General features: G+C 39.9%; 1 protein-coding gene across 1 annotated transcript in view; it reads left to right on the forward strand.

Moving 5' to 3' along the window:
* Positions 1-9,555: 9,555 nt before the first annotated feature.
* Positions 9,556-16,845, forward strand: part of DAGLB (diacylglycerol lipase beta) — a gene marked incomplete in the record, with an annotated part of 19,147 nt that continues 11,857 nt past the window's right edge. Inside the window, 4 exon segments of the mRNA XM_072419179.1 lie at positions 9,556-9,623; positions 10,286-10,437; positions 14,969-15,143; positions 16,154-16,415. Of these exon segments, the coding sequence (XP_072275280.1) occupies positions 9,556-9,623; positions 10,286-10,437; positions 14,969-15,143; positions 16,154-16,415 (657 nt within the window).

Below are 16,845 nucleotides of genomic sequence, written 5' to 3' on the forward strand. Positions count from 1 at the left end.
GCGGTATGATGGCCCCTCCTACAGCAAAATGGCTTCTCAAGATGACTCTGGTCAACCAGCTGATTTGTTTTATGCATCTTGCCTTCCTTGTTTTTTTATGATGTATAAAGATTTTTTTACATAAAAAGGTATACTGTAATAATAGATCCAGTGCGCAGTTTCAGTTCCGTAGCTGTGAAAGTGAAATTTTGGTGCGTTTACACTAGGTTCAAATGCAAAATAATTTTTTTTCTTTTCCCTCTCCCCAAAGTGTACTGGCTTTGTTTTTCAAAAGCTGTAATTTACATTTTTGGTTGTTTGATGGTCCGTAGACAGTTTCACAAAAAGTAAAAAAATTCCATTATCCAAGTCATTCCACTATTAATTTATTCCATTTCCTATTCTGAAGTCAGCACATCTGTCGAGGACTCCTGTTATCAATGCTTTTCTATCAATTTGACACCTTGACAAGATATTTTTTGCAAATAAAGCACATGGATCACAAAGTGTTAATATCTGAATAGTGCAGCTCTTCTGGCTGCTGATTCCCATCTGATGGAAATAAAAGTTAGTGATTTTTTTTCTTTGTACATGTGACCAAGTGTATGTTACTTTTTTTTTTTTTTTCCTTCTAAAACTGGTTTGCTGGTTTCACCTAAAAGGTAGGGGTCACAAAACAGAACAAAGTGCCATTACCTAGCAGAAGAAACTTTGTACTTTTCATTAAAAAAATGTTTGGGGCTTATTTTTTCTTTCTTTAAGCTGTTCTGATCCTTTTACAACTGTCAAGTGTAAATGACACACATAGGAATACAATGGTGCAGGCACTATGTTCTGGATCAGGTTCTGTCTGTGCCGATTGTACCTTCTAGCGCAGCAAGAATGGCTGACCTCTGACTTTTTGAATTTGGGAGGGGGGCTCTGAATAGTTTGTCAGCACAAAGTTTGAAACATGCAGTACCTTCTGTGTTGAAAGGAAATTTGATATGACATATCAGTGGGTTGAAGTAAAATTGTATATGTTAAGAAAAAAAATGAGTAAAAAATTTTTTCCAATTTCTTGTCTCTGCTAAAAGTACTGTGCAGTTCATCTTTTTTTTTTTTTTTTTACAAATAGTTTGAGTTTTTACAATAAAGCTTTCATAATGCAGCAGAGCCCTATAGAAATTAGTCATGTACTAAATCGGTAAAGAATCACAATATCATGAACATGGATCCATCATAAAAAACAATACCATGTCCTGGATATACATATACAAAAAAAAATCCTGTCATTCCTTTGTCAATATATTTGCTACTGGCACTAAAATAATACCGCAGCAAGGTGATACTGCAATTGGCTTCCATTGGACCCTCCAATACCCCGTCGGTGAACAATAAAAAAAAAAAAAAAGGGGGGGGGGGGAGACCATGTTTCATCTTAGACTCCCAAAATTTGGGCGTCAAATGTACCATGGAAAGTAATATCAATATATGGTTGCCACATCTTAATGCGAGCTTTCACCTCTCCAAAGTTGAGTCTGGGGGACTTCCAGATTCTAGCGTGAATAAGTTTTGCTGCATGTATAGCAGGATTACCCACACCACTCCGATGGTCCCCTCAGGCCCAACTGTAGAGTTAATCCTAAGATTGCATTGGCATAAGGGAGCACCGCCAGAATCTTTGGCCTGTTTGGCATTTCCACCAGTTATGGTGCATGGAGCCCACTCCACCCCATTATCGGTAACACAATGGGGAGATCGAGGGGTAAATTTGTGGGAGCTGAAGTAGGGTCCAGGGATTACCTAAACAGAACCTTGTAAGTAATTTCTACGGCTAATGTTTTGAGAGTATCTGGCCCTTACCTTTGTTCCTTGGAAAGGTCCTGACCTATGTCCCAGGCCCAAGTGCTTGTATAAGGAGGTAATCCCCCATAGTATCCCAACATCAAGGTAGAGTACAATGAGGGAATCAATCCCTTGGCATGGGGGCCATCCTTACATGCTCTTTCAAATTCAGTTAGCCTTTGGGAATTACCCCGCGTACGAAGCAAGGACACTACAAAGTGTCCTATTAGTATATATGAGGAAAAAAAAACAGGAGCCTTGTCCTTAAAAGATTTGAAGGATAAAATATCCTTACCCGATACAAACTTTTACGTCCCAGTCAAATCCTGTTGCCTTCACCAATTGAAATGTTTGTGTCAGCCAGTCCTTGGGGGGGACATAAGATTACACAAAATGTTAGTCAATGGTAAGTGTGGGGACATCAAGCTCCAGTTCATGATTTTGTTGGGAAAAAACTGCAGAAGTACGTAAGAGTCTACATCCAGTTGGCAAACAAAAACATTGCTTTGTTACAGCCCTAGCCACTGTCAAAGATTACATGAACACTTTAAAAAACTCAACGTTTTTACTTTACACATAACAACTCTTCTAAATAAAGAAATTTATTTTTTAAATGCAACATGACATTTTTTAAATGCAACAGACATTTTCATTATAAAAGAAATCCTGAAATTTAATGTCAACACTGCATTTATTTGTAGTTTATGTACTTCCAATAGATATTCCTAAATTGATAGGTTACTGTATATTTACATACATTCTCCATCCAGTAAAATCAGATCCTCATACATTTTAAATAATAAAACATTCGGAAGCATATATGGCTAAAGTTAGACAACAATTTAGATAACATGCATGCAATAAATCACACAAACATGCAGGAAATCAAATGAACTGCATATATCAAGGTACCTATTTAAAACATGCTCAAGTCAAAGCTCTTGCAGAGTGAAATAATTCAATACCAAAATAAAAAGATGGAAATGCATCAAAGTTCCCACATGAAGTAAAACTGTGGTTTAAAAACTCAAGGTACATTTACTAATATTTCAACGAAAACTTTTCCCAAAGTAGGTCTAACCCACTTCCAAAAAACTCTTTAATCCTTTGTCCTGACCTCAGCGCTTCCCACTTGATCAGATACTTACCAGTGCCTCTATTCCAGCAATCGTCATTGTTGCTCTATTCTTGCTTCAGAAAGTGTCCTGGTCGGTCCTTTTTGTCATGCACATGCATTTCCTGGCTCATATTATTCCTGTAGGGAAAGCTATACAGGACTGCTAGAGGCTGCCACGGGTACAGCTCCCGATAAGATTGAATAGGGCCCCAGCACACATATGCAAGATGGAAAGAAGACAAGCTGATGTTCTTTGAGCAGAGCACGTGCAGTTGTCCCAGAAGTTTTTATACAAAATCAGTACCACAAATTTGAATAAAATAGTACACATGATGCAATACAGCAAGTGAGCTGTGAGAGAAGCATGGGGATGATAAATGCAGACATCATTCACGTGGCTGGCTGTTAAGATTACCTATTGGTTTTACTACTTTTTAATTCAACAAATAGGTGATAGCCCAAAAGACATTTGTTCCTAACTTATATAGATCATGGTTGCCAAGCCTTATGTGCCAAGTCCCCTAGCTCTGCTGAGCATTTCCTCTATACCTGTTAAATAGTAACATAGTAGGTTAGGTTGAAAAAAGACATAAGTCTATCAACTTCTACCACTAGCGAAATAAACACATCCCAGATGTAAAAGTCAAAAAGACATAGTTGGTCCAGAGGAAGGCAAAAAAACCCTGGTACAATTTGCTTCAACGGGAAAAAAAAATCCTTCTTGATTCCATGAGACAATCGAATGTTCCAATCGAATGTATCAACAGTCTCTGTTATCTTTAATTTAAAGCCTTAATCCCCAGTTATATTCTGTGCTTCTAGAAATCATCCAGCTTTTTCCTAAAGCAATCTATAGTAGTTGCTGAAATCTTGGAATTCAAACAGCAACACTACTAGCAACCTTCAGATCTAAGCCATAGCATAGCTTAGACATGGCATGGCAACTGGCATGGCTTGTCTTTGCATGACAAGGCTAAAATAGTTCTAAGAACCTGAGAAAAGAACTAAAGTCTCTTTTTAGACTTGTGGTGTGAAACCGCACTCCTGGGCAGCAAAAGTTTGTGGTTTGTCCAGAGGAGCAGCAAATCACCATATTTACATATGACTGCAGCCACAGTGCAATTCTTCAAACAAGATCTGCGCAGCTAAAAGTGTCTTGTTGCTGCCACAGCCACATGCAATAAATGGTTCACAATTTCTCTCAAGCACTTGAATAGGAGAGGTTAGAACCCAATAGCTGAGTCCATAGAAGACATTCGCAGCTCTCTGCAGGTCTGAAATGTCCCTACAACCATACTGTTTGTCCAAATTGTAGAGGTGGCTGCCCTACTTGAAAGTCAACACTATGATACAATCATGGCGCCACAGGGTAGAGTGGTGGACGCTCCATGTTACCAACCCAGTGAGTAAAAACGTGCACGGGGTGCAGGATCTAAGCAACAGTCCATCTTCTCCAGAGCCTCTACAGGTGAGGATGTTGTGCTGCAGGCTGTTGCCAGGTTGCAGCCCCCGTGCCCACCAATGCAGGGGACTGCTAACAGGCAGGAACAAAGCGTGGTACTGGAGCAAGAGACAGAGAGTGGTCAGACTGGCCAAAGGTCAGGGCAGGCAGCAATCAGGAATAGAGGTCAAGCCGGGGTCGGTACACGTGCAAATCAGGAACAGAAGACACAGACTGGACCACTGGGAACCTGGGAGCAGAGCCAAAAGGAACTCCTTGTTCAGGCAACTTCCTGTTGCCAGTGACTTCTATATAAAGGGAAGGTGATGTGATGGATAAGAGTCATGTAAGCCACGGGCTTCTAACCTACCAGCAGAGGGAGTGCTGGTGAAGAAACAATCTCAGGTGTTGTTCACATGCCTGCCAGCAGATGGAGTGCGTCTGCAGAACATACCAGTCCAGTGGTCACCAATAGGGATTTATTAAATTCAGTCTTGCGGCGAATTGTGCCGTTCTCACTTACCAAACAAGTAGGCGAGAACAACCTTTGTAAATTCAGCCAGCAAGACCGAATGTCAGCTCCGCTTCCCTGATTGCTCTTTCAGCCCTTTACTAGTTGTATGTGTTCTTGGATAGAGTTTCTCTATCCAAGAACACAGGAGTCCTCCGCTCACAGGCAGCTCCGCTCCCCTGTTTGCTGTTGCAGCCCTGTACTATGTGTTCCTGGATAGAGTTTCTCTCTCTCTCTGTGAGTCCTATGGCTGGCCGCTCATGAATGAATGGAGCATGGGAAAAACTTCCTCTGATTTTTCCCATGGCCGTGTTCATTCCTAAACGCAAGCCGCATGACTCTGAGAGGAGGAGTATCACGGCTGCATTTATGAATGGAGTCCTGAGAATCCTCCTCTCAGTGAGAAATCTTGCTTGCCTTCATTCTGACCTGTAGTGCCCGGAGATCGGTCACTGACGGGAGGATTCCCACAGCTGTAATAATGAATGTGGCCGCGATAATCCTCCTATAGTGATTTCTGATGGTTTCGCAAAATTTTGCCAAAATTTCGCGGACACATCAGAACTTCGAGGAAATTTTCGCAAGAGTGCCGGAGGCATTCTCGCTCATCCCTAGTCACCAACCTTTTTGGACCGATGGTCCACTAAATGTACTGTCTACAGACTGTACATACACAGGGAACTGGGTGTCACTTAAAGAGGAAGAAACTTCCCCTCTAGTGACGTCATGATGCCAAAACCTGCCCACTGCTATCGCAAGTCTGGGCCTGTGATGGGAGAGTGGGCAGGTTGTGTCAAGAGAAACCACCCACCCACTTCCCTGAGCCTGGGATCCATACGGGGGACATAGTCCGCGGCTCTGGCCGGTGACGACTGCTGCTCCAGTCCTTTGAGGTAAAAGGGCAGCTGGCAGAGAGTCATATGACCAGGAAGTGAGCAGGATCCTGAAGAGGAGTTGCTGCTGGCAGCAGGCGAGTGAGCCTGAGAGACACAGATTCCCTGGACTTGTGGGGATCTGTGACAGATGCTGCTGCTCACCACTGAGACCTATGTATTCTATGGTAAAGAAATTGCATGTAGATGGAGTGACACTTTAATAGTTCTTTATGCTCTCATGAATTCTACCCATGTAAATACAAAAACAAAATAAATTAAGGATGCTCCCCAGCTACAGAAATATGAAGAGGTTGATCTCGCGCAGGGTTCTCGTTCCAGGGTTGCCATGTTTTTGGTTGGAGCTGTTTCACTTCTACACACAGTGGTGACAGGAGGGGGTCTTGGTTTTATCATGTTTCTAATAACAATTTTGTGAAGGAATGTAAAAAAAATGCATCATCAGGTAAGATATCGATGGAAAATCCTGCAACAGGGACACCTGACCGGCTGCCAAGTGAGGACTTTCCTGTCACTTGCTGTGTGTTTAATACAAGAGGTAAAGGAACAGAGGAACACAGACAACCTAAAATATATACAAGTACAGGGGGTTGGGTCTTCAGATAATGTCATTTCTAGAAAAGCCATAAAAACGTAAAAACATGAAGTTTACCTTGCATTATAATTATTACAGAACAGAGGAAAATTCCAAGTCTGAGTTTTCACTGGAATAAGTGAAAATAAGTGGAATAAGTGAATAAGTGCATACACACGTGCAATAATTGTCGATCTTTCACATTCCTTTCCAACGACAGAAGACTGCACGATGCATGAACGAGCTCTGTACATACAGTCCTGTTCTGTTCTATGGAGAGGGGAGAACGACGGAGCGGCACCCCGTTGTGCTCTCTCCCCTTTACTTTTATTGAGATCGTTCCTCATCCGTTGATCGGCCAGGATGATGAGCGCTGTACATACGCCAGATTCTAATCCGATGTCAGCACTGAGGCGATTATCAGACGAGATTTATCTGACGTGTATATGTAGTCTAAGATTAGAAAGTAAATCTTCACACTTGTGATGACAACTAAAGGGGGAATTTCCTCTGTATGATTGTGGATTTACTCTCAATTCCTGTTGTGTCTATAGGACAATAAATGACTGCTGACATCACATTCAAGATGGCAGTATATATTAGCAGCCCCATGCATTCTATATATAAATAACAAATAAACATGGGGCAGCATTGTGGCTCAGTGGTTAGCACTCTGGCTATTGCAGTGCTGGATTCCAGGTTTGACTCTCAGCTAGGACAAAATCTGCATGGAGTTTGCAGGTTCTCCCTGTGTTTACATGGGTTTCCTCCCAAAAACATGCAGTTAATTGGCTTTCCCTAAAATTGACGTTAGACTGTAATGATGATAGATGACTATGGTAGGGACATTAGATTGTAAGACCTTTGAGGAACAGCTAGTCACATGACTATGGACATTGTACAGCACTGCTTAATATGTTGGCGCTATATAAATACTGTATAATAATATGGTAGGGACATTAGATTGTGAGCTCCTTTTAGGGACAGCTAGTGACAATGACTATGGACTTTGTACAGCACTGCATAATATGTTGGCGCTAATAAATACTGTATTAGAATAATAATAAATGCAGGTATAAGTTCACAAGGAGATTGCTATCTGGTGACAGGGTCTCTTTCAGTACCATACTAGTAAATAAACCTATGAACACTAGGAAGGCCTTGTAATAGTACAAAGTATAAAATCTCCTCGTATTTAAGTATTAGAGTATTAAATATTAAGTATTAGAGTTTGTTATCGCTGCCACACAGCCTGAGGAAATGAAACACCTCAGCTCTCAGTCCCGCCTGAATCCGGGATCATGTGACCGAGAAAAGTTGGGGTTTGTTGTCAAAAAAGCTTAAATTGCATTGAATGATTGGGATTAGAAGCAATTGTTAAAATACATACAAATTATATATGGTCTTGACCCATGGGTTTATTGGGTATATCCACACCACCTTGACTAGACCGTATATTCCCTGACTATAACATGTAAATGGTAAACATAGTAATTTGTCTCTTACCCGACGCGTTTCGCTGTGTGGCTTCCTCATGGGATGCGTAGTAGTAGTAGTAGTAGTAGTCGTCTCTCTTAAGCCTGGAGGACCCCTTTAGGACCACAATCACATCTAAATCCCTGTTTTGGATGATGATGCAAGGGTTGATCCTGGGTCAGTGTGGTGTAGAGACCGCTAGGAATCATTTAGAAACATTTGTTTTCTATCTTGCTTTAGAAACATGTAGATTTAAACAGGCAAACATTTATGTTACAATCTGTGGAAGAGAATAGTCCGTTTTAGCCCTTATAATGACCCTTTCAGTAAAGACTTGTGTGTAAGATCAGACCATAATGATTTGTTTTCTTTTCATTGCCTAAAGTTGCATGCTGTACATTGTGAAACACGTTACAAAAGATTACAGGATACACCGACATCAGTAATAGCTAGGTAACCTATAGCGGAATAGACTTCTATATGTGATTTAGAGATTCCTTTCACTTTTATGTAAAGCATACAAAAGCAAAAAAATCTCTATGTGACCCCTATGCAGACCAGTTTATGATCAAAGCAGGCTGGTGGAATAATTTTCCAAGTCGCTTATTCTCGCACAACTGGTCATCTTTTCATGTTCTCATAGGGCCCAGTCTTGGAAACCCATTGAACACTATTTGCCTGTTATACAAATAGATTGTTATAGAGTCTGATCATCTGTTTCTACAGCGCTTAAGCTGCGTACACACTTGCAATTTTTGTCGTTGGAAAGGATCTTTCACATCCTTTCCAACGACAAGGGAGTGCACGATGCATGAACGGTGCTGTACATACAGCACCGTTCATGCTCTATGGAGAGGGGAGGGGGAGAGCGACGGAGCGGCACCCTGCTGCGCGCTCTTCCCTTCCCTTTCATTACGATCGGCTGTCGTCCATCGTCCGTGGATCCGGCAGGTCGGTCGTCCGGACGATGGACGACACCGACTGTACACACGGAAGATTTTCGCCCGATAATTGGCTGATGCCGATTATCGGGCGATAAAAATCTGACGTGTGTACGTAGCTTTAGATTAGTGTGAGGCTCATATTATGCATATAGATTGTAAGCTCTCCGGGGCAGGCTCCCCTCCTCCTCCCATGTCCCTGTCTCTACCTATCTGTCATTTCCAACCCCTATTTAATGTACAGCGCTTTGTAATATGTTGGCACTATATAGGTGTATAATAATAATAATAATACCATAATAAAGCCTCTGGAATGTAATAGTGCATATTGGTTCCTGCGAGTGAAAGCAGAACTAAACCCAAAATTTAAAAAAACACACGTTTATTCCTGCAGATGTGTTGCTGCACCCTTTTTCTTTTTTTTTAAAGTGTTGCATTTAAAAATAGAACAAATAAATAAAAATTTTCCTTTGCATTTAAGGGTTGTTTAACTTTTTATGTAAAGTAAAAATGTTGAGTTTAGATCCGCTTTAAATGTTATTGTACACTTAGGTGCAGGGAATGCAGACACCAGGCCTCTGTAGGTGAACATACGTGTACGAGCGAGCATACTTGCCACAAGCACTTGCAGTAGATGCATAGCTATACCATGATGTCATTAAAGATATTTTAGAAAGGAGCCTTAAACACAAAAGCAGTAACTAATCCAATGGTAAAACATGGTGATTTAGATTAGTTGTCTATAATTCAGCTGCTCACTTATCATGTGCTGCTCTTGGCATTTACAAAATTCAGGATGCAGCGTTTTGCTAAAAGCAGCTTCAGATGGAATTTCGTTTCACCTTCTCCTTTGCCTTACAATGGGTAAGTAAGACACCCCGCTATACAAACTGGCAAGTAATGACCAATTTTTTTTCAAGCTTTCAAAGCATCAAAGTGCAGGTAAGTTCAGCAGAGGTATTTTTACGTTGCTCTTCTTGTACACTTTTTGGGCAGGTAATCATAAACTTATAAAATTGGTATTAAAAATCAACTTTTCCCTTATAAATTGGTCTCTAAGGCTAAGTACACACATGCAATAATTATCGTTGGAAACGAACGATTAATGACCAATTGGCCGATATTCGTTAACAAAAAAGTGCACAGCGATGATGAATGTCGCTGGAAACGAATGTCCATCCTGGCGGATCTGATTGGGCGACGATCACTCGCTATCTATTGTGTGTACGGTCGTTCAGTGATTGTGGATTGTTCTGTGATACACTTCCTCCGGCACACGGTCACTCCCTACATCGTTCAAACAATCATATCTAGTGTGTGTACATTATTGGTGGATTATATTTGAGCGATCGTATCGTTACAGCATGTAGAGAATCGTGCACAATACGATTGTTCAAAATAATCGTTCATCGGCCGTCAGTCGTTCATTTTTTAACAACTATTATTGCACATGTGTACCTAGCCTAAGCAACTTGTCCTCAGAATTCATGTTTATAATAACATATAAAACATTGTTTGTTTTGCAGGTGGATCGGAATAGTGGTTCTCTATTCTGTTCATAAAGGGAACTTTGACTGCGTTGGGGGTCTGGTACTGCGCAGTTACCTGATTGTACTCATTGTTATGTTAGCGGCAATAATCTGCTCATTATCATCGATTGTCTATGTCAGCATGCAAGGTAAGTTATTCATTTTGGTTCTGCATCCAATTTGTGATTGTGTGCCTTAGGTTCTGGTGTCTTCTCAGTGTAGGACAGGTGGCACGGCTGGGTCAATGGGCCTGATTTATTAAAGCTCTCCAAGGCTGGGGAGGAAACACACTCATCAGTGAACCTGGGTGATCCAGGAAACCTGCAAGGGATTTCTTAAAACTCATTTGCTATTTGTTAGCAAATGCTTTCAATCCTGGACCAGATCCATTCCAGGTTTGCTGGATCACCCAGTTTCGCTGATAAAAGTGTATACTCTCCAGCTTTGGAGAGCTTTAATAAATCAGGCCCAATGTGTAGCTCCAGGTGACATAATTTACAGGCTGGTATGGAAGATGGACCATGTTATCCGAAACCCTGGTAGACTCCTGCAGCATCTTGCCAGAGGGACTGACAGTGTTTTCAGAATGAAGTGAATTATTTAGATGCATCCTTGGTCAGCCATATATATATATATATATATATCAAATTCATGATAGCCTGTACTGAATGTTATGTACATTCAAATCTAATAAGTTGACAGTGGTACCAATATACAAACATAATTGATTGATTGGGCTTTGGAAGCTCTAAGGCTTGTTCAGACTGGCATTGGAGAACCATGCAGTTAAGCGCCCCCCTGGCACCTAATTTAAACCTGGGAGTAGTCCAGGAATTTTTTTGTGGGCATTCAGGTGTAGTTGTTATATGATAGGTTTCTAGCACATTCTAGAAAAGTTTTATAAAAGGAAGCAAATGCCTTAATTGAATGTCAACTGTTTCCATTTGTTTCCTCGATAGCCAGGGTTTTCAGGTATCGGAGGACTGGATGACAGAGGTGTCAGCCTATTTATTGTACCAATCATCAAGATACAAAAGCAAAAAATTCACTTGTTGTCCAGTAATTAATTTTACAGATTGTTGTAATTAGTCACATTTATATTGGCTGGTTGGTTTATTATGGTGGATAGATATGTTTTTTTCTCGTTTTTGCAGAAAGCAGATCTTGTATAACAGTGTAGTTGTAAGAAGCCATTTATGGGTTACAATACTTTCCTAGAGTAAGACAATCCTAATGTTCCACCAAGCACATAATGAAAACAAATGTGCCTTTACACAGAGTGTAAAGGAACAATGAATGAAGAAGTATTGAAGTATGTTAAGTGTTATACATGTGAATAAATTAGTGATTTATAAATTTAGCTTCCTGGTCCCATTATTATTACTATGTATATTCGCATTCCACACATTATGTGCATTTATGTAGGCAATCTTTTGTGTGAATGTGTGAATACCTCCAGGATATATCTTATGCTGGAATTTGGAGCTTGCTTTAACTTGCCTGACATTTTTTATTCGTTAAATGGCACAAAGCTTCACCACTGATTAGTCCGGTCATAAGAAAAAATACAAATGCAAAAGTTGCTAATTTCTGTAAAAATTGTTGCAAATTCTCTTGCATGTAACCTTGGCATGCAGCTTTTTGTCCCTTGTGAGGGGCATGAGCAGAACTTACCTTTACTAAAAATGAATCGCTATGTATGTTCAGTAAATAGACAGATATAGGCTATGAAAATGATAAATCTCAATAATTTCTTTACACTAAAACTTGGTCCTGTCCTTTCCCACCTTGTCCATGCCCACATACTTTCTTGTGCTCCTTTGATACTCCTTGCTTTTTCATGGCAGCTGGCACAACCAGCTTTGCACAGGTAAGATTCTTCAGCCTTCCAGGTGTTACTTGTTTTGGATGTGTTCATACATTCAACATGTATTCAAAGTTGAGATGTACGTATATATGCAGGATGATTTTGACATGCAGTTGGTACATAAAGTAGGCTTTGGATATTTTTATATTACACAGAGAAATGCAAAAAATCTTTTTTTTTTTTTTTTGTCTGCTATGCAGACCAGCTTATGATCAAAGTAGGTTGGTTGAATCATTTTACAGGTAGCTTATTCTCCCACTACTGGTCATCTTTTCATGTCCTCAGGGCCCAGTCTTGGAAACCCATTGAACACTATTTGCCTTTTATACAAATAGATTGTCAGAGTCTGATCAGCTGTTTATTTGCATCCAGAGTTCCTACAGGAAACAACAACAGCGCTTAGGTTAGCATGAGGCTCGTATTATGTATGTACAACAATATAATATAATGAGCCTCTGGGATGTAATAGTGTATACGGTTCCCTGTAAGTTAGGTGTTATTGTACACTTAGGTGCGGAGAATGTAGACTCCAGGCCTCTGTAGGTGAACATACGTGTACGAGCGAGCATACTTGCCACAAGCACTTGCAGTACATGCATAGCTATACCATGATGTCACCAAGGATATTTCGGAAAGGAGCTTAAAAAAATCAAAAGCAGTAACTAATCCATTGGTAAAACATGGTGATTTAGATTTGTTGTCTATAATTCAGCTGCTCACTTATCATGTGCTGCTCTTGGCATTTACAAAACTCAGGATCGTTTTGCTAAAAGCAGTTTCAGACGGAATTTCGTTCCACCCTCTCTGTGCCTTACAATGGGTCAATGAAACAGCCCGCTATATAAACTGGCAAGTAATGACTAATTTTAAAGCGTCAAACTGAAGGTAAGTTCAGCAGAGGTCCCTTCCAGGTTTTTCTTACATTGCTCTTGTACCCCTTTTGGGCAGGTAATCAAAATTTTGTAAAACTGGTATAAAAAAACAACTTTTTTTATACAGACAAATGCAAAACTACCCTTTTAAAAATCGCCTGATTTGCTCTAGTGGAAAAATCAAACTCTTTACTTAGGCTACGTACATATGTGCAATGGTTCTTGTCTGATAATCGGCTCAGAGCCGATATTGGCCAAGAAATTGGCGTGTGTACGGTGGTAAAACATGGTGATTTAGATTTGTTGTCTATAATTCAGCTGCTCACTTATCATGTGCTGCTCTTGGCATTTACAAAACTCAGGATCGTTTTGCTAAAAGCAGTTTCAGACGGAATTTCGTTCCACCCTCTCCTGTGCCTTACAATGGGTCAATGAAACAGCCCGCTATATAAACTGGCAAGTAATGACTAATTTTAAAGCGTCAAACTGAAGGTAAGTTCAGCAGAGGTCCCTTCCAGGTTTTTCTTACATTGCTCTTGTACCCCTTTTGGGCAGGTAATCAAAATTTTGTAAAACTGGTATAAAAAAACAACTTTTTTTATACAGACAAATGCAAAACTACCCTTTTAAAAATCGCCTGATTTGCTCTAGTGGAAAAATCAAACTCTTTACTTAGGCTACGTACATATGTGCAATGGTTCTTGTCTGATAATCGGCTCAGAGCCGATATTGGCCAAGAAATTGGCGTGTGTACGGCGCTTATCGTCCGAACAACTGTCCTGGTGGATCCACGGACGATGGACAAAGAAGGATCGTAATGGAAGTAAAGGGGAGAGAGCACAGCTGGGTGCCGCTCCATCGTTCCCCCCTTTTCCATAGAGCAGAACGGTGATGTATGTACAGCACTCATTCATACATTGTGCAGTCGTTGGAAAGGATCATGAAAGATCCTTTTGAGTGACAAATATTGCACATTTGAGACTTTCACCAGTATAAAAAAAAATAAAAATGGTGATATATGATGGCCTGTGATCCTACTTGACAGTCACTAGAGTCACAGTGAAGTGATTGATCAGCCTTATGTAAAGTTGTGTTGGTTGCGGAAGGTTCCTTGGCTACCCTGAAGCTTTGTGAAAGGAAGTATAGAGAACTCCCTTCCCCAAACCAGTAAGAAGTAATACCTTTCCTTTACAGGGTGTTTTTCTATGTTGTTTGCATTAAAGGCAATCTGATAACTCCTCGGATGTAAATATTAACCATCGTTCATATGAAGTGCATCTAATATCATATCCAGCACATGTTTTATGGTTCAATATGTTTTTATTCAGAAAGGCATAGAAGAATATAACATACATTTTGTACAACAAGAAACATCTATACAAAAATGTAAAAAAAAGTTTCAACTGCGAATAACAGTGCAAACATCAGAATAACAATTGTATTGAATGTTATAATCAAGGTAAACCAGCATAAAAAAAGAAAATGAAAGAAGAAGAAAAAGAAAACAGCACATGTTTTATAAAGCAGTATGAGCTCGCTGGAAATGATTTTACATTTTCACAGTTCGTACCACAGCAAAGCCTTTCAATATGTGGAAGGTAAACCTTCCTTCATACAAAGTGCCCTCCAAGGTGAAATAATATAGGTTTATAGTTTTATTGTACAGCGCTACGTAATATGTTCGAGCTTTATAAATACTGTTTATTAACATTAATAATATTAGTGTTGGAATATAGGATTGGGGTTCAGGTCCAAGGCTTCTATCTGTCACATGCAGTAGATTTATTGAGCCTTTGGAAAATGAATCATTGTATTTCATCTCGTTTTTTTCTTGACTTCTGATTGGTTGCTTTTGGACAGGCACTTTACATTAATTTATTGTTGTCCATGATGGTTCATTAGTTGCACAAGTATGCTTATTAGCAATGCTTTGTTTTTCAGGTACAATCTCTAACCCAGGACCCAGGAAGTGCATGCCCAAACTGGTTTATATCCGCCTGGCATTCTTTGTACCGGAGTTTGTGTGGGCAGTGTTGGGAGCCATCTGGGTGTCCGACAATGGAGTCCAGTGTGGCAAAGCAGTGGTTCATGTCATTTTGGTTACAGTCATTGCTAGGTAATTTCAATAACACAAATATAACTCCCTTAAAAGCTTTTTGACTAGTCATTTTTCTTTCCCTTGATGTTGGGTAGTGTTTTGTCATCTTTTTACATTCCTTAATTTTTTTTATTACTAGCAAAACTAAGTTTATTTGCCTCCTACCCTTGTCCTGTGCATTTTTGTTTTCTACCTAAAGTAAACCTGTCATGAGAGAAATATAGATTGCTATTGCTGACCACTCCATTGGTGTAAAAATGATATTTGCCTGGCTATCATCCTGACCCTGATTTGTTAATATTTTAGGTTGCCAATTTGGAACCAATGTAAATGTGTTTGTGTATTTATATATCCAGAACCCCACAGCTTCTGCACTGGGTTAACACAATAATATCCAACAAGATTAATTATTATCATCCAGCTCCGCATTGTGCAACCTTTGCCCAAAATATCTACTACATCACAAAAAATGCACAAAGCAATATAAACAGACTTGGCGGATATAAATCTGTCTTGGCGGATCCACGGAGGATGAACCGGCGAGCCATCCTAAAGTAAGGGAAGGGGGAGAGCGCACAGCAGGGTGCTGCTCCGTCGTTCTCCTCCCTCCATAGAGCGGAACGGTGCTGTATGTACAGAACTCATTCGTGCATCGTGCGGTTCATAAAAGATCCTTTCCAACGACAAGAATTCCACGTGTGTACGCAGCTTTAGATTCTCTATTTTTTAATGTATCACTTAGTGTATATAGCTGCAAAATATGTTGGCGCTATATAAATCCTGTTTATTTATAATAATAATATTCAGTTCTTTTTGTGCACAAATTTCATGCAAGCAAGTTAAGACCAAGCTGTGATGGAGTTCCATTGTGGTTTTTAGATTTGGAAATTCTCTGTACAAAAAGACTTCTGTAATAACAATCATTAGTGTGGGTTATCAATATTGTCAGCAATGTTTTGTAAATTCTTTGAACCTATATTTTTTTTGTTATCGGTGTAATTTTTACTTTTTGCTTCTGAACATTACAGTTGGATTATCATCCTAGTGACCACGATTGCTGTTGTTCTTGTTTTTGACCCTTTGGGTCGCAAGAAAGCTCTGTATTTTGTGGATAGAGAGGATCACAACCTGGAGAGCAGCCAGTCAGAGCAAGTTCTGTACAATGTGAAGAAGGCCGCCACGAGAGTCTGGGAGACCCGGATCAGACTTCTCTGCTGCTGTGTGGGCAATGACAACGACAACAGAGTCGCTTTCTCCAGTATCGCCCAACTCTTCAGCACTTACTTTTCTGTAAGTAAACGTTAAAAAAAATGTTTACATCATTCAGGTTTTGTTTGTGTTTTTATATTTGAACATTTCAAGGAAAACAAAGCGTATTTCAGATAGCCCTTGCATTATGTGAGCTGAGTATCCTATATAGCATACACCAGCACAAAGTTGTTAAAGGGCCCCAGTTACTCTTAAAGTATAAGTGTATTTTAATAATTGTTTGTGTTTGAAAAGCAAAATTATTGGGAGAAATACATAGGCTGCCATTTATGACCTCCCCCTCTTAAAATTATAGTGGCCTTCTGTCTGACTTCTGTGTTTAACATGTTGAATAGAACAAACATACAGAATATGGAAGTCAGGGTGAAGTCACTTCTAATCTTCATACTTTCTGGGCGGTATTGAAACTGTTGAATAACTCTTCAGAAATGTGAATTTTCACAAAGGAGTG

Source organism: Pyxicephalus adspersus, chromosome 7 (assembly GCF_032062135.1).
Source record: "Pyxicephalus adspersus chromosome 7, UCB_Pads_2.0, whole genome shotgun sequence".
NCBI lineage: Eukaryota > Metazoa > Chordata > Amphibia > Anura > Pyxicephalidae > Pyxicephalus > Pyxicephalus adspersus.